At 42.5% G+C, this 25,714-nt stretch overlaps 1 protein-coding gene across 3 annotated transcripts in view; it reads right to left on the reverse strand.

Annotated features, from left to right (window-relative positions):
* The window catches only part of HHIP (hedgehog interacting protein), a 253,770-nt gene that overhangs the window by 179,793 nt on the left and 48,263 nt on the right, over positions 1–25,714 (reverse strand). For all 3 annotated transcript variants that reach the window (XM_085641613.1, XM_085641614.1, XM_085641612.1), the window contains exon 4: positions 25,168–25,369. In XM_085641613.1, the coding sequence (XP_085497739.1) occupies positions 25,168–25,369 (202 nt within the window). The remainder of the gene's footprint in view (positions 1–25,167; positions 25,370–25,714) is intronic.

Genomic DNA, 25,714 nt, shown 5'->3' on the forward strand with positions numbered 1-25,714 from the left:
CCACCCTACACATGCTAGTACACTTTCAGGCTAACTAGACATTGCTCCCCACTTTGTCTTGATTCCAAGGATGAGTGTACTCTTCACACTCTTGTACAACTAGAGGAACTGTATACCCTTCTCGTATAATAACTTCTTCAACTCCATGCCTGATACATTACTCTCTTATCTCCATCCTCCTCAACCCAGCTTAACTTGTGAGGAGGCATTTCTGGCTCCTCACAAGTCAGGACTGGGACGAGGAGGTTTCCGTATCAGGGTAATGAAGATTACAGGTAAGTAATAGGCCATTACACTCAGCTTCCCACTACTGCACAATGACTGTGCGTGAGCTGACAGGGTGCAGTATTACTTCTCTTACAGTCCACCTTCTGTTTCCTTAGGAAGAGGGGCTACCGTTTTTTCCCCAAGGTATTCTGATTTCATGCACTGCTGTTCCGCCTTGCTGAGCACTTCTGCTGTTGCTGCCTCTATCACTTCACCCTATTACTGCAACACCACTCAAGCATGCATATTGTTAAAAGCACAAAAATGTGCAATGTGTGTGCAGCAGTACCTTCGGACACAATACACTGTGTGTGTACAGTGACAACACCATTACAAACAGTTGCTGCTAGAATTCCTACCGGGTGCAGAGTGGTAGAAATTCTACATCGTACAGGAAGAGATAAATGAATGTGAACAACAATGGCACCTCAACAAAATGCACAGTAGGCTTTACAACAGGTGCACCAGTGCAAGCAGGTTGAGTCTGGGCTTGGTTGTGAAATTTCGATCCGCTCGCGGAGTTTGCAGAGTTGTTCCCACTCCTCGTAGCACGTGGAGTTCTAAAAAACTCTACTCCGCATAGTGGAGTTTATTCCTCACTCGCACTTGCCAAGGTTAAGTTGGCGAGCATGAGCGAGGAAAATCTAATTCAAGACCTATGGGCAAGATTTCTCAATGCTGGTGGTCGCGGATTGCTGCTACCGCTCGCAATGAGAAACCTTCCGTTTGCATTGAGGAAGCTGCTGCTCAAGTAGAACATCTACTTGAGCGGCATAAAGAAGCAATTTTCTCTTGCGCTGCGCTGCGCATGGTGCCATTCACACTGATTTTCCAGCGCGGTACAAACACCCGACGCTAATGTTGCAATCTAACACACTCTGCCGCTTGCGGATCTTCGCATAGCACAGTGGAGTATTTTGGTCACTTCGAGGAGTTCCGCATAGGAGAACTCCGCCGACTCCACCCAGGCCTAGTTGAATCTCTGGGCACTGCACAACAACTCAGATCTGCCATCTACCCTTTTTCCAAGGTTGTACCGATGTGTACATTCCTTCCAGGCTCAGCAAAGTGTGCTAGTCTTGTATTCCAACTAGATTTCATTCACACAGAGTCTGTAAAGCGATGCCAAAAATAAAAAACACTTTCATCCATTCTCATTTTGGTTGACGTTGTAATACCCCTACTCCTGCTATATCCAAACTAATTTCTAACTGGGTTCCCAGGATTTGAGACATGGGTCCAGGATCCCAAAGTTTGGACACGTTACATGGTAATTCATGACAAAACATGCATGATCTTCATACAGAAATTCAAAATGTAAGCAGTTTTATCTCAGTGCCATATGAAATTGACATCCACATACCGTATGCCCATACAGTTATATGACTTCCCAGAAAGTCTGATTCTACAGTGCTCCTGAGAGTGCATCTGGATTCATCCAAGAGAATGGATGCTCACAACAACATTAGGCGAAAGTGTCCTGAACATGTACATGAACATGTACATGCAGTTCAACTGTTTTTTGTTTTTTGTTTAGAATTATATAGCGGGAACTCGATCCAAAGGTATTAGAAGCGCTTTACATGACCACCAGTTGCCTTACAGGCAAACACATTCATTTCATTTTGTTGGGCACGGGGAGATTAAGTGATTTGCCCAGAATCACAAGGTGTTGACCGTCCATGCCGAGACTCAGACCCAGTTCCTCAGCTTCAGTGTCGACTGCTCTAGCCATTAGGCCACATTCTCTCCCCTGATTGCATGTCACTTGAAATTCCAAAACAAAGCAGTGTTAGTACAACAATGTGCTTTAAATCAATGAACAGCTCTCAAATGCCTGTGCCTTGGAAACATCGAAAATGAACCTCTTTGAAAAATCTACATTCCAATTTTAACATTGCTGATGTCAAGAAGCATGTCAATAGCCCAATTTGCTATGCGCCATTTGACAGCACGATTAGTATTCAGAGAGAGAAAATCTTATTGTAAAATGTCAATTAAGTCAATGCTACTAGATTCAGGCAGAGATGTTTGGGGCCATACATAGCAGCATTTTAAAGTGGCACACATGGAGACAACTATTGCACTTGTTCGAAGATGGCATGAACCAGCAAGCCGTGTTCTTGATCTGCTCACCCCTTCCCATACGACACACCCTTAACTTGTGATAAACCCCTAGTATTGCTTACTGGCTTACTGATATTAAAGCAACTCTGACACAATGTGTGAACAGCACTATCAGCCACACTGGAATTTGCAGCACTCACCGTGTCAATAAGTTTAGAACCAGCTTAGCAAACATCTCTTCTTTGCATATTGAGCTTTTTAAAGGTTAAGTCAAAGTAGAGGCAATCTGAGTATGATCCGACAGGAGGAAAAGCACACTTTAGGGCACTGATTCTGGAGCTTCATATTAACACTCCCACAAACATTAAATGTTTCTGTTTTCTGATTGGGTCAGAAGCCAATATGCTAAAACCATTCATAATCCTGCAATGGGTAAAGTAGTGCAGAGTGGCTCAGGAAACAATACAAGCAATATTAGCTCCTTCTCCTTAGTGACATCACATAGAATCTTTGCTTGAATGCATGCTCAAATGACTATGCATGTGCTCCATCGTCTAGATTAGTTCTTAGTCTCTTGGAGCAGTATGAGGATGTTGTAGGCAGTTCCCAGTTTCAAAAAAACATATTACAGAATCTAGACTTCTAGGTGTGTGCTAGGTCGAGGTGTCCCTTGAGGAGTCGTGAGAATTACAGTGATTTAGTCGATGAAGAATTTGATCTGGTTACACGTCCTGCATCAAATCTATGCACTCCTTACTTCCTAGCATTCATGCTGCTGTTGTGCTTGTGAAGTTGGCAGTGTTGCTGGTTTATGTGCTACTGGTAACTTCAATCTCTGCCTTTCCTCACAATCTTGTTCAGTAGGCTGAGCTTGTGAGTAATATAAGCCAATCTCCTAGTGTCGATGGTGGTGAGGGCTATCGTGCAGAGGCTGCAAATGTTTTTCTGTGTTTGCTTTGCTTTTAAAGAATGAAAAGCTTTTGTACTGTGTTCATTTATGTTGTTAAGTTCCCTTTTAAATTCAATCAATCAATCAGGGGGTTTAAAACACGATACTCACCCGTGAGGGTCTCAAGGTGCTGGGGCGTGGGGGTGCAGCGCCGGATGAGCCGAAGAGCCAGGTCTTGAGGCTCTTCCTGAAGGCATGCAGAGTAGGGGAGTGTCTTATGCTGACTGGGAGCTTGTTCCAGGCATTGGCTGCGGTGTATGAGAAGGCTCTTCCACCCATTCTGGTTCTGCGGATGCACGGGGTTTCTGCCAGGGCGAGGTCGGCGGAGCGGAGGTTCCTTTGGGTACGTGGAAGGAGACACTTTCGTTGAGGTATTTGGGTCCGATGTTGTGGAGAGATTTGTAAGCATGGTTGAGTAGTTTGAAGGTTTCTCTCTTCTCGACTGGGAGCCAGTGGAGGTCACGCAGGCGGTGGGTGATGTGCTCATGTCGTGGGATGTCGAGGAGGAGTCTGGCTGTGGTGTTCTGGATGGTCTGGAGTTTGCGTAGTAGGTATTTGTTGATTCCAGCATAGAGGGCGTTTCTGTAGTCCAGTCAGCTTGTTATGAGTGCGTGGGTGATGGGCTTTCTGGCTTCGGGGGGGGATCCACTTGAAGGTCTTGCGGAGGATACGGAGGGTGTTGAAACAGGTGGAGGGGACTGCGTTGATCTGTCTAGTCCGGCAGAGTGACCATATTTGGTGGATTACTGAGTAAAAACATGCTTTCAATGTGTTTTACATTTTGTAAATGTCTGTATCCATGAGTGGTTCTTCATATGTTTGGTATTTATGTAGCACTTCTTGTTTTGCTTGATTGAAGATTCTAAGTAGGCATAGTCATGTAAATTAGATGGTACATGCAGATATTAGTTTCCCATTTTTGTGGCAAAGATGGTGTAATCAACTTTTCCAGGGCTCTTTGCTCACATCACACCTTTGTTTCTGTTGGCAAAGATGGACTGTTATTTCTTCTTAGTCGAAAATGTTGGCTCGCGCTTCATTACAATTGGTGCCAATGGAGGCCCTCTGGCTTAGCATTAAAGCCACTCAACATACAGTTTATAATAAAATATTAGAAATATTTAGCGGCTTTTCGTTATAACTCATAGACAAATGTGAGAACACCTACAATTCAAACCCTGTTTCCTCTCAAAGGATATCTTGGATTGGATGTGTACATGAGTTTGCTAATGCTGAAAGTATCTCCATGTCTGCTTTATGAATAAATGCAACTCCAAAATATTTAAAAAACAATATAATATAGAAATTTTTGAAAATGCACTGGAGTGCACCAAACCCAAAGGTGTATCACTGCACTCTGGTGTATTGTTAACTCTTATAATGCAAGTGTCTGTGTAATTTATGACAAACGTGCATGCCAACCATATCTGATATGTAGAATTTTTTAAAAGTGTGCTAAAAACATAGTAGGTCTATTTGATGCAAAATTTGATAATTATTCTATACCTTAATATAGGCGTTGCTAAGAACTAATTTATGAACAAATGTGATAATGATGGGTCCGAAAACGGTAATTAATGTAAGTCCATATAATATATGGCAATATTAACCCGGACACAAAACGCACGGGAAGACGTAGCGGTATTCGAGAGGGTCATTCCGAATCAAGTTACGAAGGTTGAAGTGGAATACATACTATTCACAAGAAGATTCCATCAACAAATATAAATATTGGTACATTTCTGCGAGTACCTCTAAATAATCTGGTTGGATTTATACATATAGATGTACATATGTTCTATACCACAGTGAGAACACTGAGGACCCAATAGTTTGAACAAACCGATGGACCAAGATATTCCATTAGGAATATATTCGTAATAGGAACTAGCAATAAGTCTGTTCCTCTGATTGGATCTAACCCATAGAAGGGGTTATTTTATGCTTTTATGAAAGTTTGGAGAGATTTTATTATTCTTGTCCTGATGAAGGTGGAACCTAAATAAGCAACTACCACCGAAATGCATCGACGCCTGTGCTATTGAGAATTGGTTATAAAATCCAGGAACTGTTGCATATCAATATCTATTGTGAAAATAATAGACTAAATGATCCCTATATATTGATTTATACTGGATTTATACCTTTCTTTGATGAATATATTGATTTCATATCACATTCTTGCTCTCTAATTTTTTAATGTATGCTTATATGTTTTTGGTGTATTTTATTTTATGAGGTCTATATGAATCTGCCAACTATCATTGATGTAGATATGTGATTATATAATTGTTAATAAATTGTGATAATAATTTTTAACTGATTCAGTTTCTTTATCATTTAGTCATACGCGGTTGTTATTTGGTGATCCACATTTTAGCTTGATGCTGGTTTAGTACCAGGATGTGTATAACCCCATTTGGATATAAGAGTGATTGATATATGCATTATTTGATATTATATATTTGAGGACAAGGTGGCTAACTACACCCAAGAGAATTCTTTTTCTCACATACTTGAGGTACCCTGTCTCTTGGGCAGTGGGGTCGCTCCCGATTGTTTTGTATAATATTAACCAAAAGAGAGTGTTAGTTATTACTCATTAAAGCTTGTGGGCATATGCTACAGGATCAATAATTTAGTGAATTTCACAAATGGAAGTCAAGCCTGAGCATCTAAATTGCGTATCAAAAGGCAGGTATGTCCTAATTATTCAATGGCGTAACAAGAAATCCAAGACAGGGATAAATACATGTTCAAGGCAGATTACCGAGAATGAGGTGAAGCAGCGAGGAATCAACTGACTGCAAAAACACAGGGCACCACGTTCTGTAGCCTGGATTAAAAAACACAGGGCTTCTGTACACTAACCCAAGACTGGGTTGCCCTAGTGTGTTTACATATGCTATTGTGAATAGTGGTATAAAGCTGATGCCTTGAATACATACCAAAAGACTTATTTGTTGGGTACTCTATAACGGAGCAATGAGATACATGTATATAAGACCCTAGAGAGCACTCTGGATGAGCTGTCTGGATAGGTCAGTACATGCAATAACTGGATCTTGAATAATAACCTGTAAAACTAACAAGTATGTGTACAGGTAGAGATGAGTGCTCCCATACGCCTGCTCTCATAATAGGCAAGCCTTTAGTAACTGTTACCAGACATTCTTGGCTCAGGTGGGCACCGTTTTCACCTGCCTGAAAAGGAAACTCTGCCAAGCTGTGCACACCAACAGTTGATTCAAGTGCAGCACTCTTTATCTCCAGAGAAATGGTCTCCACAATAGCCATGCAATGTCCTGCCCAGGATAATGCAGTCCCTTCACTGACATCACCACCATTGGAAGTGAAACCTTATCCAACACGTTATGGAGTATAACTTCTCATGTTCATTGGAAAGAGGACTTATTGAAGGCTAATACTTGACTAGGTCAACCAGGAGGTTCCCTTTCCTAAAGGTGCATGACTCCACCCCAACGGAATGGTAGGCAAGGCACATACTCCTCTTGAGATCTGCTGTTATATTTTTGGGGACTGGTCCTTGGACTGAAAGAATACGTAGCAATATACTTATTGCTGATGGTAGCATTTAGGTGGCGGGGGATGCCTGAACTGGAATTCCCCCATTCAGAGCGCAAGAGTAATGAAAAGTGGAACAGTGAAAGGAGATGCTATGGCTACTCAGAAGACTGAACAGCAACCAGGATACAACCAAGGATCCGTGACTGGCTGAGCACAATGCACCAGATGGAAATTTCTGACCAAACAAGAAGAGGCAAAAACATAAAATCATTCAGAATATAGAAAGAAATGACCAGGCAGTCAGTACAGGAGTTAGAGACCTAGGCCCTTTTAGGCTGCATTTTGAGCTTTTTACAAGATGTAGCTTTGCTCCTTCAAATAAATCCTGCAAAACGTATTAAGATACAATTTAGCATTTTTATTAAAGTATTTGAAATGCTTGCTTGGTAAGCTGCACGGGAAAGAGACGGTCTGGCTTACTAGATGTCTGTGTCTCCTGTTTTGAACATTAAAAGGATATCAATGTAAAACCCTGTGCAGGGACCCCCACCTTTGAACAGGCCTAGAACACCTGAAAAAGAAACACTGGGAGGATAAAATACAAGTTCAGACCACTGGCCCCAGAGCTCAGCATTGCATTGGTCCACATGTAAATCATTGTCCTTGCAACAAATAACAGGTTTACATATCAGTTGGCCGAGTATTCCCTGGGACAGAGATGATTTTTTAACCAAGTGGAACAGAAAGCCACAGATTGGTGTAAAGCTGGGAAGTAAAGGAGAGGTACTGAAGAAGTAGAATATTTACACAGATAAATATAATCATAATGTAATCCTAAAATATAGTTGCTATTTTAGGGAGCGACTGTTACTCATTTGAAAGGATGCCGAGGCAAGCAGGCTGTCTTGCTACCTCTGAAGGACACAGAGACTTCCAGGGGCCGGATTATATAAAAAGCGTTAATACAATTATGCACTGCTTGGACGTGCAAATGTTGGAGACAATGCTGGTCCAAAAAGATAGAATAAGAATGCATTTAATATAAGTAGGGAAATGTATTTGTGAACAGCCGCTGAATCTGCAAAAAAAAAAAAAACGTCAGCGCCCGCTGTGATGTCCTGTCTCTTTTAAGAGATTTCCTTTGTAGCAGTAAAGCATTCTTACCACTCTTTATAAGAAACACATCTTAAAATCTAAGCAGCTCTTTGAAAGCTGCTCCAAGCAGTCTCGTAAAATATGTGTTGTTCTCGAGAGAACAGGCCCTCGCCTGTTCAAGGACAGCATTAAACAGGGAGACATTGCTGGGCCCCAGTGATATCAGCGGTGACTGTGGCAGTAAGTGCTACATAAACACCAGTTATTATTATTATCGCAAGCCCAGCAGGGCACGGTCTGCCCCGGAGAGCTGTGTGGTCTCGCGGGCTTCTGTGGCGCAGTGTCTCGTGTTCTACAATCTATCATGTCGTCTCTCAGCCCTGTCACGGAACAGCGCGCGGCGCTGGCGAGCAGCGGGCGCGTTTAATCTGCTGTGCATACAACTTCTCTCGTTTGCACGTTATCCTACACAAATCTCCACCTTCTCTCATGCTGGAGGGAAATATACTCGGTAGCAAGCTTTAGGACCACCGGAAGTACCCGCTCACCGCACTGTTGTCTTATCTCAGGGGCGGTGGGTGAGATTTTAAAGTGGTGGGGCGCAAACGAATTAGCATACAGCACCGTAGCGAGCGAGCGCAGCGAGCGAGCCCGAACCCCAAAAGGGGGGTTTGGGGGGGTTACCCCCCCCTAGAAAATATTGAAAAAAAAGAAGAAAAATCAGGCATTTTCAAGCAAATTTGAGAAAGCAGGAAGGTTAATAAAGCAATTGTGAAAGTGCAGTTATTACATTAATAGATGGCATAACATAGGTAGCTGCTTATTCAGTATTACCACAGAGCTTCATACATTCTGTCCTATTATGCTCAGGTGCTGAATTCAGACTATAAGACTCATGGAAATCTCAGCTCTAAGAGTAGAAGAAGTTGCACAGCAGTGTAATTGGAGTAAGTGGGGTAGATTGGAGTAAGTGGGGTAGATTGGAGTAAGTGGGGTAGATTGGAGTAAGTGGGGTAGATTGGGGCGGAGTGGGGTAGATTGGGGCGGAGTGGGGTAGATTGTAGTAGACTGGAGTAGATTGGGGTACATGGGTGTGAAGTGGGCTAGAGTGGGGTGGGGTAGACTGGAGTTGAGCGGGGTAGACTGGTGTATTGGAAAGGGGTAGATTGGAGCGGGGCAGAAAGGGGTGGGGTACATTGGAGTGGAGTTGGGGTAGTCTTGAGAAGAGCGAGTGGAGTTGGGGTGAAGTGGAGTTGGGGTAGACTTGAGAAGACCAGAGCGGGGAAGGCATGGGGTGGGGTAGTTTGCTGTGGAGTAGACTGGAGTGCAAGATTGTGGGAGAGTGGAGTGGGGTAGATTGTAGTAGAGTGGAAAACATTGAGAGGATTGCAGTGAGGTAGATTGCAGTAGGGTAGATAGGCAGACTGGACTGGTGTAGATTGTGGTTGAGTGGATTGGAGTAGATTGTAGTGATGTAGATTGTAGTGGAATGAGGCAGGTTGGGGTGGATTGGCCAGGAGTGGAGAGGGGTAAAGTTGGGTAGACCCTAGTGGGGTAGACTGTAGTGAAGTGAGATAGAGTTGACTGAAATAGATTAGTAAAGAGTGGGGTGGGTAGAGTTAAGAGGGTCAAATGGTGTTGAGTGGCTTAGATTGGAGTGGCATAGAGTGGCATGTCAAAGTCGAGGGGCATGTCTCTGAATCAAAGGGCATAGACTGAAGGAGAGTGTTGCAGAGTGGAGCGGCGTAATGTGGAGTATCCATCGTGTGGTAGCACACTGCCTTTACAGACAACACATTTCCAATTGAAATGACCATAACATTGGTACAGACATGCAGATTTTTAGCGCATAAATGATAATGTGTGGAAATAGCATTGGCTAGTGTATTGTGTTTTCATTGTATTCAAATATTTGTTTCCAGACTCCAATACAAAAATTAACTTCATTATCTATTTATAATTCTAATATAGTGTGAAATATCAGCACTTTTCATATTTGTTGTGTGCTAGAAAAAACCCTTTCCATTTCATAGCAAGATTTCACATAACTCTCTCACTTCGAAGTCAGAGAAAGAAAAGTAAACACCAGGCTCCCAGAATGAAAGCGGCTGACATTTGACCTTTGTATTTCAATAACCAGCAAACGTGACAAGAAAACAAGTGCAAAAGGGTAATAGCTCAGTTCATCACCCAATGAGACAACTGCAAAGCAGAAGCTAAGGCAAACACAGGCAATCACAGATATTGAAGTGCAGTGTCTCACAGTATGCATAATATATCAGAAGCCCACTAGGAAAGGTGCAATAAAGCACACAATACTAGAGATTCATTGTCGACAATCCTAGAGTCACGGAGTAAGTCATTTTGATTACGCTGCCATCAGATTGACCCTAATCATAAAGTGTACATTTTGAATGAATCCCATTCAGCAGAGATTTAGAATATAACATATTTAACACATACCTAATCCAGTATAAAATATTCTCTCATTCGCAAATCTAAGAAAGGTACCTTAAGACATGGAAATACATAAATGCATGATATATGTATTGTATCACAACTAAAGCATTACCCTAAAGTGCTTAAGTGCAATCATGATTATGCGGTGTCAAAGTGTATTCTTCGCTTCTAGCCACACCTTCGCATGACTGCTCTCAGTTCACCAGTCTGTGTGTTTTAATTACTACAGGCCCCCCTGCTGTCCCTGCTCTTGTTAAGGACCCTTGATGCCACAGTGGAAGAATACATTTCAGGAACAATACAGAGCTAGGCAAGCAGAACATTAAAAGAGTGCCGAGCCAGAGTCCAGGCAGTGCTCTGTGTGGTGTATAATTTGCCATGTAAACCTATGCTAAAGGCTCAAATTTTAAAAAGGTAGATTTGTTTAACTTGGATGCGTTTTAGTTCAGAGACCTAGAATTAATTTCTGCATGGACTGGAATTTATGAGAAGTTATTGGTTCTAAATGTCAACTTTGAAACATTCATGCCTGCGAGGACGATGCTTTTAGTGAACCAAGAGGCAAGTCAGCCGTCATGTGAACACTGCATAGGTTTTTATAACATAGGGGGTATTATTAAAGTCTTTTAAACAAATGAGGTTGTTGATGACACATCCTTAATTGAGTTTTAAGGTAGGATGATAACAGAAAAGAAGGCACAGTGAAATAAGTTAATGGGCCAGGGAAACACACATTTTGCCAAGCAGATATACCATTTGAAACCAGGTTTCTTGGTTTTACGTTGCAACATTTAGCCTCTCGATGAGGCGGCGTAGTGACAAACATAAGTGTGTGGGTGACAGAAACCACAAGAAGACTTGGCGTGAAGTTCCAAGAACACTTCTTTCAGAGCCAGAGCTCAACATCTGGCTCTGGCCTTCAAAGGCTCACCTACCTCTACAAAAGTAACTTTGAAATATCCAAAATACTGACATTTTGTTGCAGGATCAGCTTCACAATCATTATAATTATAGTTCCAATTACACCTAAACTGTCAATGACGGTTTCTTCCTGTCGAGGGATGAATCCTCCTGCATGGACACAGCTCCACGAATGACCCTACACTCACACTGGTTCACGATTCCCCCAGCACTCGCACTGGTACTTCGGTTACGCATTTCTCACACAGCTCATCTTTCACGCTTCCCGTCCTGAGACAAGACCACACTGGTCACCCAGTTCTCACATGGGCACCCTATTCACCCTGCACTCACTACTCACCCTGTACTTCCACAGGCATACCTTTCACCCTGCACTCACACTGCTCACTCCGTGTCACCCAGCACTTACACAGGCACACCTAACACAGCATACATTTAATTACCCAACTCTCGTGAAAGTGTACATACTTTGAATATCTGTTCTTCCTGCATTAGTGCATGCCTACTCTCCGTAACTAAAATACCAGTGCAAGAGGGGAAGAGTGCGCTGAGGAATAGCACAGGAAAGAAGACTGAGTGGGAACCAGAGGTGGCTGAGTGGGAGGTGGGATTAGTCTTAGGCCCTGAGGAATCAGCCAAAAGGGAGTAGATAAAGCAGGCAAAGGCTGCTGGAGGGCAGCAGCACAACAGATGAGGTTCAAGCACTGCAACTGTGGCTGTGAGCTTGTGTGGGAATCGAGCAGGGACTGATCGCTAAGGGTATAGCGCAGGTGGGGTGGAAGAAATCCCATGCCCAACACTGAGCCCCAATGGATTTCATAACGACCACTATGAAGGAAGGAATAGGTCACCTACAGCCACAAGTGCTGTTTTGCAGCTTTTGAAGAAATGATGTAGACCGGCATCTAGGCTGGTTTTCATTCTTTTCCTTTAATGCCTTTAGTGCGGCATTTCTACCTGCACACACTGTGCCCTTGACTTCCAATGAAATGTAGAATTCAGTGAATAGTGATTAACGGACTATATAGACTTGGGTGGCACAACGAGTAAAGTTGGTCACTCTGAATACATAACCTTTCTGGTTGAAGGCATGTGCCAGACCCAGTTTAGGGGCTGAGCCACGGCCATAGGGCAGGGGTGGTTCACCTCAGATCTCCTGTAATCTGTCCTACTATGGCTTCGCAAACTAGGCCAAGTACAACCCCTTCAACACGAATTTCAGTGGTACCGCTGGTGAACAGCCACAGGCTTCTCAGGAAAGTAGGGCAGGGGTGTACAAACTGAACGCTCCGCAGCACAAAATTGTAGGTCCAACTCACTGCTTTAATTTGATACGAAAAGGACTTTAATAAACACTTAAAACGGTATATGACAGCAGTTACAAATCAGCCGGCCCAGCATTTCCCCATGTTTCCCCAACCGATCCTACCTGTGTGTCCTCAGTCCTCAGCCACCGTCCAGTCCACGAGTCACGACGACCACGAGGCTCAGGCGACGCGCACGAAGTGAACCCGACCGTTACCGGATCCAAGCAGCACGCTTACCTTACGTCAAGCTCGGCATCCAATCAGGATTGCCCCTGCTCATGCTGCGCGGTGACCGGCCAATCCTGGCGCAGTGGCGCTGCATGCAGCGCCAGGATTGGCTTGGAGGGCATAGTGACTGCTCGCCCTGTCGCCCTTTTGCTGCCAGCGCTGCCGCCAGCAGGTCCTGCACCCCCCCCCCCCCTACTAGCTAATGGGGCCGGCCTGGGTGCGCATGCTCGGGCAAGTTGCTGCCCGAAGTATACATGCGGGGAAAGGGGAAAAAAAAAGTTTTTAGACCTGTCAATCATCCGGCTTCAAATCAATGACCACACCAGCCAGCCCGCCCCCCTGCACACTCCCGATAAAGTCGGGTGCTGCCCGGCGCCGCCGGAATAATGTGCGCAGTAAATGGTAATTTGGACATTATATTTTAATTATTTAACGCGGGTATTATTTAACGCGGGTCCAATCAGCAGGGCTGGTGGGGCTACGCCCCTACGCCCCAATGGACGCACCGCGGCTGTCTTATCTAAGCTCACCATTAGCATTCAGACGACTTCCATTAACCATTTTGTGACCGGTGTTGCGTAGGCAGGGACTGGTTACTTGTGTCGATTTGTAAGTAGAGTGTAGTTTTGTCAAAGTGACTGAGCTCCAGAGTTGAATGAATGTGTTCGTCTAATGAGCAGGGGCGTAGCTTCGGGGCTGGGGTGGGGGGTATTTCGGGTGTTACACCCCCCTAATAAAAGTATTTTGTAGTAAATTGTTGGGTACAAGTGCTTAAAGGCGGGTATGGTGAGGTGTTTGTCGGATTTCACGTGGGATTTTTATACGTACAGACAAACACGCACACACACACACACACACACTCTCTTATCTCTGTTTTAAAGGTCTTAAAAATGGCTATTTGACCAAATATGGAGTTATAAGTACCCTTCACAAACCATACTCCTCCTCCCTACCTACTGCTCCTTAAGCCCCACCCTCCTGCATTGGTCCTCGTATACTGTATTTCAACTAGACCTGGGTGGTGAACTTCGCACCACTCGCGCGGAGTGCAGAAACCTCCGATGTGCAGCAGAGTTTTTTCCCCGCTCGCGATCGCGAATAGAATTTCTACCCGAGCAGCATGAATACCAGCACAAACTGCAGTTCGCACTGCACTCCACCACTCGCGGAACTTCGTAGAGGTTTTTTGTAACTTCGCAGAGTTCCGCGTAGCAAAACTCTGTGAACTACGCCCATGCCTGATTTTAACCAGTGTGCTTGTTGAGAAATGTGGAGCTCTCCCACCCCGCATCCGCCATCTTACTGACCAATCTACTCCATGCTCTAGGACTGCGGCTGCAGTTTAGGACTGCGGCTGCAGTGTAGGACCGCGGCTGCAGTGTAGGACTGTGACTGCAGCCAGCATCAGTGAAGGATTATCCGTTGGACAGGCTTTAGCCACGCTGCACTGGCACTAATGCAAGCAAGGAGAATGCCTTCGTTGCCTATGGTTGGATACCAACCGACAACCATGCACCCATCCGTAGAGAGCACGGGGCCCCCAGATGTGGGCCACAGGGCCACGACACATGATGCCCTTATGATAGGAAAACCCCAGGCAATATTCCCTCAAAGCAGGGTCATATTTTCAGTCCCCTGGGGAGCTTTTGCCCTCTCTGATTGCGACTCCATAGGTCGACTAGCCATATAGATGGGCGGACCCTTCTGGTAACATCGCTTACATTTGCATCCTGAAGAGATACAAATGCACAACATTCACATTTCTCAGTGCATTATTTGAATCCATTTCTTTCAGCTATGCCCCAGGCCTGGCAACTTTTCCAGCAGCTGGGTTGGCATGATGGACTTGCAAGTGGCAAGCCAACCAACTAAGTGGGGGGGCGATGGTAAAGGCAATTACACCAACTAGGGGCAGCCATAGTCTGGAAATAGTTGCTGTCCAGGTGACATTGTGGGTTTGCACAATGTTACTTTCCGTCAGATGGAATAGATGCTTTAAAGTCGAAACTAGCCCTGATCTTAAGTAGAAACCAGCGTCAGCCATAAACCATAACCAGAGGGGCATGTGGTTCCACTTTCCAAATATAACTAAGTACAGATTTGAAAAAAGTAAATTTGCCTTAATATTCCCCAGCCAGTGTTCATTATCTTGCTCGAGTGCCTTTGCGCCTGAATTTTTTTTTACTCTTTCACCAGAACTTTTTAAATATTTCCCGCTAAAAAGAAGTATTTGTAATCCATCTTAAAGCCCTTCTTTATAGGTCCAAAGAATCTACAAAGTACTGTGGACAGATCAGCCCGTCTTCAAAGTCGACTGTGAATTCTGTGGTCCAAGAGCAGCTGGCTAATTTGGCATTAATGACTTACTCTACCTGGGTAAATCCTGGAAAACTGGCTGGAGACTAGCTCGAGCAATTTGTAGCCGAATTTGATTTGCTAGACGACTTTTAGCCAGGTTTAAAGTATGACACCAAAACTGAGACAGCAATGATACAGTATATGACAATTCGCTCTGCTTTTTAAGTCTGGCTTAACAGTGCAACTGTCTGCAGACATATTGTTAACAGTTCGTTAAAATTCACGTAGTGTAGGCTTTGGCTCCACCCAGAAGAGCATTACTTTGTCACCTTATGCTATGGCCTATTCAGTATATAATTCCACCTTCAACTAAGTACTTCAATTAGAACTCATGAGGAAGTATTTTACATCTGAAATGTACGCTCAGTCATCACACTTTCTCAAATTCAGTTCTTTATCTCCTATGTGAATTCTATACAGAAAGCAATAATTCGTTTTATGCTAGTTTTTTTTCCAGCATTAGCAGAGGTAATATGGAAAGTTTTAATGTGGCACATGCAACACTTGTAAACAGCATTTAGGAATGGTTATTTGCATGCCATGGCACTTTAAAACCAGACCTACTTACTGCCTTTGCCAATGCTTGTTAAGCAATGCCAGCATTTACCTTCTCCACCTCTTCGATTTGTTGGCAGTGTTTGCCATAGTAAATTATCAGAATCTATAAAGCATTCTCAATGAAAGAATGGGAATAAAAGGTGCAACCTTATACAGGTTTGCATCAGACATCGATAATCAACGTCAATTTATCAAAGTCACCTGTTCCTTCCCCGATTCCACCCCTCTACAACAATAAGTACCCTAAGGTCCTGTTCTATCTTCAACTCTCTTCTATTCAATTAAATGCAAGCATGGAGCCAATTGGTCCAATTCTAAACCACTCCAATATCTTCTACCATTTCAACGCTGACAAGTATGATAAATCTTCAGCCATGGATGACTCATTATCATTTTGACCGTGAACCCCTTGAAAACAGAATTACGGCTGATCTCCATTCCCAAAGTGTCAGATTGGTACAATCGTGCCAGAATGTGCTAAACACCCAGGATAATTGCCCTACTGCTATTAAATGTGTCAAATAGCCATACTTTAGGTTAGACAAAAATCTCAACCTCCACGCTCACATGAATCCTTTATTTTTTCCATGAGGTATCAAACCTTTCCTTCCTGTTGCAGAACTTAAACTAGTGGTTCAGTCCTTCGCCTTGCCAGGATTCGGCTGTGGTATTTCTTTGCTCACTGGAATCCCAAATTTGCACCTTGCTCCTCACAGAGCAGCATTGCATGCAATAGCTAGACTGGTCTTTCCTACAGGAAGTATGACCACATTACTACAGTCTTGATATCCCTGAAATGGCTCATCTTTGAAGCAAAGAATTTTCCAAGCCGGCATGCTTCATCCACAAAACTACCTTGTGCACACAAACAGGCCATCTCAGGTGGGCAGACCCAATGGAGGAGTTTGGATGTCTTCCTACTTGAAGAAAAGAACTATGAGGAATCTCTCTCAAACAGCGCACCCAAATGGTCAAACTCCATCCACTTTTAATTAGAATAAACCCTTCCTACGAGGTCTCGAATGGAGAGAGTACATTTTCCTGTTTCAACATTAGTTCTCCATTTGATCTGTATTTTTGATCTCTATTGGAAGAGATTACGCCTGTTAGCCACCAAGTATCTCGTCCCAGTACTCCCACACACTGAGAGAGATGGGCGATTAACCCTGGACCCCCCAAGCTTCGGCCTGGCCACGGCCCTATATCGATAGGTCTGGCGGGATCGGCGGGGTCGGCTCTAGCACTCTAAACCTTCAGCCCGCCGCTGTCGTTTTTCGCTGCTCTCGCTGCTCGCTGCTCTCGCCACTTTCCACTTTCCACTTCCACTTTCCACACACTGGAATGGAGGCAGGCATGAGTTTCTGTCTCAGAATCACCTACCACTCCCCCTTACAGATTTAAATCAAAACCCACTATAGAATTTAAGTGGCCCACTCTGCTTGGGAAAGGAAGATCTAAGATAGAAATCATATTCAAGTTCCTCCCTCAAGTTTATTATTGTGACTACACAAGCTCCACGAAGAGCCGCTTTCTCTCTCAAGGGTTAGTGTTAGAAACAATGCAGTTTTCTTGTGCATGGAACACATAAAGAGTTTAGCTTTATTAACATTAAAGAGAAGATATATTCACCTCTTATTAATCTTCAGGAACAAGACTGCCGCATTTAAGCCCTACGCAATGACTCCTGCAGACATCTGCGGCAACGCTTTGTGAGGAACATTGTGTCACGTTCTGGGGCCACATCTCCAGAAAGATAAAAAACACGGTGGAGACAGTGTCTACCAAATCAATTCTTGACATAAGTCATAGGGTTTTTGGAAAAGGCTCAAGAAGATACAAAACATACCCAGATGACGGCAGACGTAGCCCACACACTTAGGCGCTAGCGCTGCTCAACACACCTGTGCCCGCCCCGCCCACTTCCCTGCTTCCTGTTGCCTGCTCCTGCCCTGGCGGCTCTTTGAGCAGAGCAGGATTGAGATGGCTGCCCCGTTGCACATTGGATTCGGAGAGGGGAACGTGCTGTAATGAAATGAAATGAAAATCAGCTAACAGTCATTTGCTGTTTTCCATCTGTCGCCGGACGCTGCTGCTTGGCTCTCTCGCTCTCTCGCTGTCTTGGAGGCAGACGCGGAGTCCTGTGAGCCAGACACGCTGTAGCTGCAGCTGCAGCTGCAGCAGCTACATTTCGGCTGTTATGAGCTAATAGGTACTGCTCGCACACGCTGGAAACGCGCTGGAAACTGGTACTGGTAAAGACTGTTAAAGACGCAGATGGCATTGATCCTGCGTGCTGGAAACCGGTACTGGTAAGACGCAAATGGCACTGTGAGCCCCTCCCCCTGATTCTATGCAAAGCTGAGCTGAGTGAGTTGAGCGAGGAGGACCCCATAACGGGGAGGGAAAAGGAAGGAAAAGAGGTTTAAGACATTGGCAGTACCAGCAGAGGGGCAGAGAATCAGCCCCTACGCCTCAGGTGTTAGCGTATTGTAATCTCTACCTTCTACATCCTACCAGGACTATGAGGACAATCAGAACTTCTGTGGAGTTTTTTTTTCTCTTTCCGCCCTCTCTTAGTATTTTGGACTGGGTTCTGCAGACTTACAGTCTCACATATAGCTCACATACAGCCCTTAATACACCTGCCAGCTGGATTTTTGGGTCGCTCTCTACCATCTTCTAGATAGACTGCACTAAGTGAAAATCATAGTCTATTAATAGTCCATCATTAGTTCAACATAGAACAAATTGGAGTATTATCGTCAGTATTATCATCGGCCTCCGGATAGGTGGTTACTTGCTCAGTGTGGTGTGGTCTCATGTTTGAGTCTCAATCAGGGGGGTCCCCCTTAAACTCTGCAAGGCCAATTTTGAGATTTTGATGATACTAGCCTACGGAGGCACTTAAACATATATATCCCTGCTTGATTTGTCTGTCTCTTTCTTCGCCTGCCCCACCTGTCCCACCTGCTCCCTCTATACCCTCTATACAATCTATATATTTATACAATCAGAGATGCACACGGAACAAACTAAGGCAGGTGAAAAGAAAGAAACTTCAGAAATGTCAGGGCAAGTAACAACACCCTCTCCGGCTCCAAGATGGATGCACAGGGGTCAGAGGAATGCGCAGCAGAGGATGGAACTGAAGGCTAAGGCTTTGGCCGAGAAGGAAAAGCAATCTGAACGGAATGTGCTTAATGACACATCGGACGATGATGAGTGCATTCCAGAGCAAGTAGTGGAGGAGAATATGATCAGCCACTTATCAGAGATATCAGAGAGCAGAATGGTGGCACAGACCTGCCCAGACCAAGCTGCGGATGGAGAGATGGAAAGTCTTAACAATGAGATCTTACTTAGCCCTAAGCAATACACTCTTTTTCATAAATATCCGTCACATCAGACTAAGACTAAGACTAAATCAAAAGACGCTATGCAGGTCAGCTATGAGGAGACAATGAGCTCAGCTCTACCAGCTCTACCGGCTCAACCAGCCCTGCCGCAAGTTCTGATGCAGGAAGTGACAAACTCCCAGAGCAATCAGAAAAAAGAGAGTTCTTATGTATGTGCTCAAACCGTCTGTTGGGGGAGTCAAAAGATTACAGTTCCTTATTCTTCAAGAAAGGAAACCAAAGATTGTTTGTCATAGCACAGGACACTTTATACAGTAATAAGCTAGATGTAATTTGTGCCAGCACAAGTCACTTTGTGTCACAAGTCACTTTGATGTTATATAGGTACTGTTTTCACAAGCACGAGTCACTTTAGATTTCGTAGGTACCGATTTCACTGGCACTTTTGACATTCGACTGTTTAGGCGACTATTGCTAAAGAGACTACTACATAGAGATTACATAGTTAGTAGCTTTATAATCACTACTACTATTTGCTTTAGATCGTCCAGGTACCATAAAAGCTACTGCTATGTATTCTATAGATGCTGCATTTTTAGAGTATATCATTCAGTTTTTAATACCATTGTTATTTGTCATCTTAAATAGGTATATAGCAATGATCATTGTTATTGACTATTATCTATAATTTTTTGGACCTTTTTGACTCTCTTGAGCTGCACAGAGTAGAAAGGGGCGTTCATTCAACATTCTTAAATTATGAGTAAGGAAAATATTACGGTTCTCTCCCTTAACACTAATGGCCTGAATAACAAACGCAAGACTCAGGCCATTGAAAGCTGGCTTAGAAATCATAATCCAGATATTATTTTCCTACAAGAAACACATCTCCAGACTGCATCTGATGCAAGTAAAATATTTCAGAAATGGGCTAGCATCCGATGTTCAGCAAATGCAGGGTGCGCGCAGAAGGATGTAGGAATCTATATAGGGAAACATATACATTTTCATGTAAAAAATACCCAGTCAGATCCGGGAGGCAGATGGGCTCTTGTTCTTGGAATTTTAAATCAGTTAAGTATTACGCTAGTTACAATCTACGCCCCAGTTCTAGATAATCCGCTTCCCCTCCTACAGTTAAAACAGGTACTCTCATGCTATCCGGGATCTATTATATGGGGGGAGATTTTAATTTCCTGCAAGACCCAGCAGTAGATTCCTCAATGAGAGACCATAGGCAAAACAAACCACAGGTAGCTATTGCCCTGGCTAGCTGTAAAAAAATCTCTTGACTTGGTAGATCAATGGCATTGTCAACATCCAGAAAAGCAGGAGTTTTCGTGCTTCTCAGCAAAATATAAAACATCCTCAAGGATAGATTTCTTTCTGACAACTTATGGCCTTAAGGCTAATAAATATAATCATATCGCGAATGTATTTTCAGACCATGCACTAATTAAGATAGAAATAGGGGGAATAGGTGCCAAGACTGAAAGACCAATGAGATGGTATTTTAATAAATTGAACTTGGAAGATGAGGACTGGTGTGCCGAAACAGCCAATGAGATCAAAGCTTTCTTCTCTCATAATGAAGACTCAGCATCAATAAATATAGTCCGGGATGCATTTAAGGCTACCTTACGCGGCCTGATAACATCTAAGGAAATCCCGAAGCAGAAAGTCAAAAAGGAAGAAAGGCTCAAAATTGACAAGCGTTATGCGCAGGCAATCAATGAACATATGAAGTTTAGGAATTATAAAACTAAACAAGAACTACTACAGGCAAAATTACAGATGCAGGAGTTCTATTACCAAATGGGAGATTGACTAAATAGGGCATACCTTCAAAAAGACATATGAGGAGAGCGAGTACACTGGGAAGCTACAGGCATGGCAGGCAAAGGAAAAGCAGGTAAAAAACAGAATTGAATGCATCAGAGATGAGATAGCCAAAACACAAATAGTAGACATTAAAGAGATTGGAATTGCCTTTTTGGAACACTATAGGGGAATATATCAGTCCCACATACAACCACTGCCAGAACGCATTATAGACTTCCTAGATACGCTGCCGATCCCTTTACTAAATAATGAGTTTAGAGAATTTCTATTAACAGAATTCACACTTGAAGAAGTTGAAACAGTAGTAGGCTCACTGGTTAACTGTAAAGCGACTGGGGAAGATGGGCTACCACCAGAATTATATAAAAGATTAGCTCCTACCCTGGACGCATATTTTTTTAAATTAGCAATCCATATATTGAAAGGATGAGAACCGCCAGCCACTTTTCATATAGCAGTACTAGTCAGTATTTTAAAAAATGATAAGACAGGGAAAATGTTAACTCTTTTAGACCTATCAGTCTTCTCAACGTTGACTATAAGATTTTTACAAAACTTGTAACAAATAGGCTTAATAAGTTTGTAGGTTCTCTTATCCACACAGACCAATGTGGATTTGTGGCGGGAGGCAGCTCTCGACAAATACTACATTTTTAATAGAAGCGCTGGACTATCTTAATAAGAACAAAATTACAGCACAGATTTGGCTTCTAGATGCTAAGAAAGCCTTCGATCTAGTTTCCTGAGACTGTCTTTTTATTATTTTGGAAAAGTTCGGATTCCCAGAAGGTTTTATACAAATAATAAGAAAACTTTATAAAGGCTCTCAGGCACAAATATTGATTAATTCTATAAACGTAGTTTCATGTTTTATTAATCCGGGCACAAGACAGGGATGTCCCCTTTCTCCCATTCTGTTCGCCCTTTTTATTGAACCTTTAGCAATAGCTATTAGACAAAAGAGAGAACAAACGACGCCTTCACAAGATATGACTAATATAAAATTATATGCAGATTACATTGTCCTTTTTTAAAATACTAAAGACAGCACCCAGGAAGAGATACTTGTTTTTTTTTTTAATTCCAAGAAATAGGAGGATATAAAATAAATAAGGCAAAGACGGAAATTATTTTATGTAATTGTTCCGTAGATACTCTATTGCCCAATTTTAGATTAACGTACAATACTCGCCCGAAAAGATACCTAGGGGTATATGTGACAGAAAAAGTAGAGCAGCTATTTCAGTTAAATTATATTCCCTTGAAACAGAAAATTAAACACCTTTTAGCACGATGGAGTCAATAACCTTTATTGATTATCGTCCGACCAGCACTTATTCGAATGTCTATTTTACCATTGTTCAATTTCTTATTCGCAGCGGCACCATGCGTTTTGCAAAAGTCTTTTCTTAAGGAAATAGATAGTCTATTTTCTTCTTTTCTATGGGCCAATAAGGCACCTAGACTAGCACTTAGCGCTTTATATTATTTAAAGGAAGAGGGAGGGTTATCCCTCCCAGATATGAGAGAATATTATTTTGCGAATTTTGCACACAATAAATATAGATTCTTTGCCCGATTTGACAATTCGGAAATAGATTGTTTCTTTATTAATAAAATCTTAATAGAGTATAAAATAAAAGACCCCACTAGAATAGTGAAGGATCCAAAGTAAGTGAGGTACAAAGTACTCCAATGGATTCTTAAACAGTGAGCCCAAATATTGGCCTTTTACAAGATCCCTAGAATCCATGCTATGACAGCTCTGTCAGACCTATATACGGGGGAGACGGAACTACTGCAGCCCGCTGAAGTGATTAAGTGGGAGGAAAATGGATATAGGCTAATAAAGGACTTCCTTAACTTAGATTTATGGAAAGAATGGTCTGAGATAGTAATAAGACCATCCCATTGCAAGGACGTGCTTAAATGGTCTTATATTAAAATTAAAATATTTCTTAGGAAAGATTGATATAGTGGCCTCTACAGTAAGTTCTGGAATAACTGAAGCTCTAGAAAATTCTGTAAAAAGGTCAGTAAGTGCATGGATAAAAATTTTTAATGATAACAAACTGGTTCCTAGCTTGGAGAAATTGCAAGATAAATGGAGTAAAATAGAGGGAATGCAGATCCCAAGAACAACCTGGAGAAGAATTAACAAGCTTAATGCCACATTAATTCGAGGAGCTAATTTTAAAAGAATGCAACTTTATACAAAAAGGTTACTTTACAGGACCCCGGCATTCTTACATAATATTTATCCTATGATAGAAGATAGATGCTTCCGGTGTGCGGAAGAAGGAGGAGGCACATGGTCGCACATTGTCTGGAACTGCCCAAAAATAAAACAATCTCTGGGGAGAAATTGAAAAATGTCTTAGAAATACCCTTGACCAATCTATAGTTATTGATAAGCATATTGCAGTCTTAGGTAGCTCTCCGAATCAAATGCTGAGTAATGCGCAAGAAGAATGTCTATTTATATCTGCCCTAGTGGCAAGATCTCTGATCCTACAAAATTGGCGTAGTAAAAATATACCCTCATTTCAGACATGGAGAACTGAATTTAGTAAAGTCAAAGAATTGGAAAGGAGATACGCACTTAAAACGTGATCCCTTAGGAAGTTTGAAAGATGCTGGGGTTCCATAGGAAATTAATGCTCTGTAATTGATGTAAGTGTGGCCGTATTGTCGTCGGTGTATTTTATTTCCAAATATATGCACAAGTCACTTTATAATATTTATTTATTTACTTACTATGTGAAGGGGAAGTGTGCAATATATGATTATCTATATATTGAAATTATTCTTTTAAAATGATATCAAGTGTAATGTATGTAGCAGAATATAGTTATATATTTATATATATATTTGCATTTAAGTACTCTTGAACAATTGTAAAATAGGATAATGAGTACTGCTGTATATTGTATCTTGTATTGCTACTTCTTTTTTTCTTCTCCCAATGTACAACGACTTGAACTCTCAATAAAAAAATTTAAAAAAAGATACAAACATGCGTCCATTGAAAGAAAGAGCTTCTATGCCTATATCAATAATAGAACTTTCTCCGGCGTTCCCAACATTTGTTAGTGATTACCACAAGAGAGGTGTTTCGGTGTTTCGTCTGGATACGCTCCCTGCCCCAAAGTGGTATCAGTCCCACTGGCACAGCATGAAGTATACCATGCTCTTACTAGGTTTATTTCAAATTGCACAATGTTCCCTCAATTTCGTCTTTACTATCCTAACAAATTGAGGGTTGCCAGGGTACACATATTCCATGCGCCCAAAGCATTTAATTACGACGCACATATATACAATCAATAAATTCGTAGACGCTCCACCTTTTCCTTTTTACTTTACATTTTCACAGTGCACAACTTTACCACAAGGTGTCAGGACGCTGAAAATAACAACAACATCGATGACTGGTGTTACCTCCAGAGACTCATCACATTTAATGTCTATCTAGCAAACAGAAACCTTTTTGTGATTATAGCATGAGCAAAACAAATAACAGGGGTTTTGGCAAAAAGTGAGACAAGAAGTAGATAGTCAGGTATCTAACAAGGGAGAATTAGGTAAAAACTCAGGATTATAGGTGAGGAGCTGGGCCAAGAAATCCCAGAGGGAGGAATGGTGTCCCCAACTAATAAATCCCACTGCAGGCCCAGACCTAGGTATATCTAGCATTTTTCTCAAGCTCCTTTGTGTGATTTTCCATTAAACTGAATCTTTTGTTTCCAAGTTTCCGCAAGATGATTGCTAGTTTCCCTGCAGTTTATTTTTGGTGGATTCTGGTAGTGTATTATATGTGCCTTGACGCCAACAGATCACGCTCTGCGCTCTAAATTATGAGGCATGGAAATTCATCTTTAATAAGGTTGATTTGATTGTTCGGGGTAGTCTTATGCACTTCAATGACAAATTACAGCCTCAAAAAAATGTTTAGCATACATTTAAAGAACCTTCTTCCAGAAATTGTTGAAGGTACCTCAGCATCTTATCCTACATGGCTAATAAAAGCACTGCTATTATTACATCTGTTGGAACATATCATGATCATTTTAAAATACGAATTGTATACAAAACAATTTAGGCTAAGAAAATAATTTTCTACACTGCAGTATTTTTGGATGCCAAGAAGAAAAATATCATAACCTCATATTATAGATTATAAGTAAGTGCACCTGAGCAACAATTAATAATTCATATCTTTGGTGCTTACCTTTATTCCACTTTGAACCACCTTATGTATATCCAAGAAGGGCTCTTTCATTAACTCTCCCTCAGGAGTAAATATCTTGACATATCCCTCTTTCTCAAGGATGAAGAGGCGACGGGAGCCATCCCCACAATGTACCGCTCCCACGGGCTGCCTCAGCCCTCGTACTACCTCTTGAAGACAAAAATAGTTGTGTTTGTGTTTCCTAGGAAAGAACATCATGACAGTCAGGGAATACGTCCCAAGTAGTGTATGTATCTGACTTTGAGGGTCATGCTATAAAAATAATGCTCGGTCCCCCATTCCCCAGAAGGAGACACAATATGAGGCATCAAAGAAGAAAGAGCAAGAAAAGATAAACCAATGTCACATCAATTAAGGGGGAAGTACACAGAAATCTTTTCAGTACAAAAACATTCAAAATATGCAGTTTCTTCAGTTCGCTTCTAAGGAAAAGTCATTACGTCTTGAAATCTGTTTCTGACTGTGCCACAGGGCACAGTAATGCCAAGCCACAGCTATTCCTTCCTCTCCCTGCAAGCCAGGCTAC

The sequence above is a fragment of the Triturus cristatus genome, chromosome 2_2, assembly GCF_964204655.1.
Source record: "Triturus cristatus chromosome 2_2, aTriCri1.1, whole genome shotgun sequence".
Taxonomy (NCBI): Eukaryota; Metazoa; Chordata; class Amphibia; order Caudata; family Salamandridae; genus Triturus; species Triturus cristatus.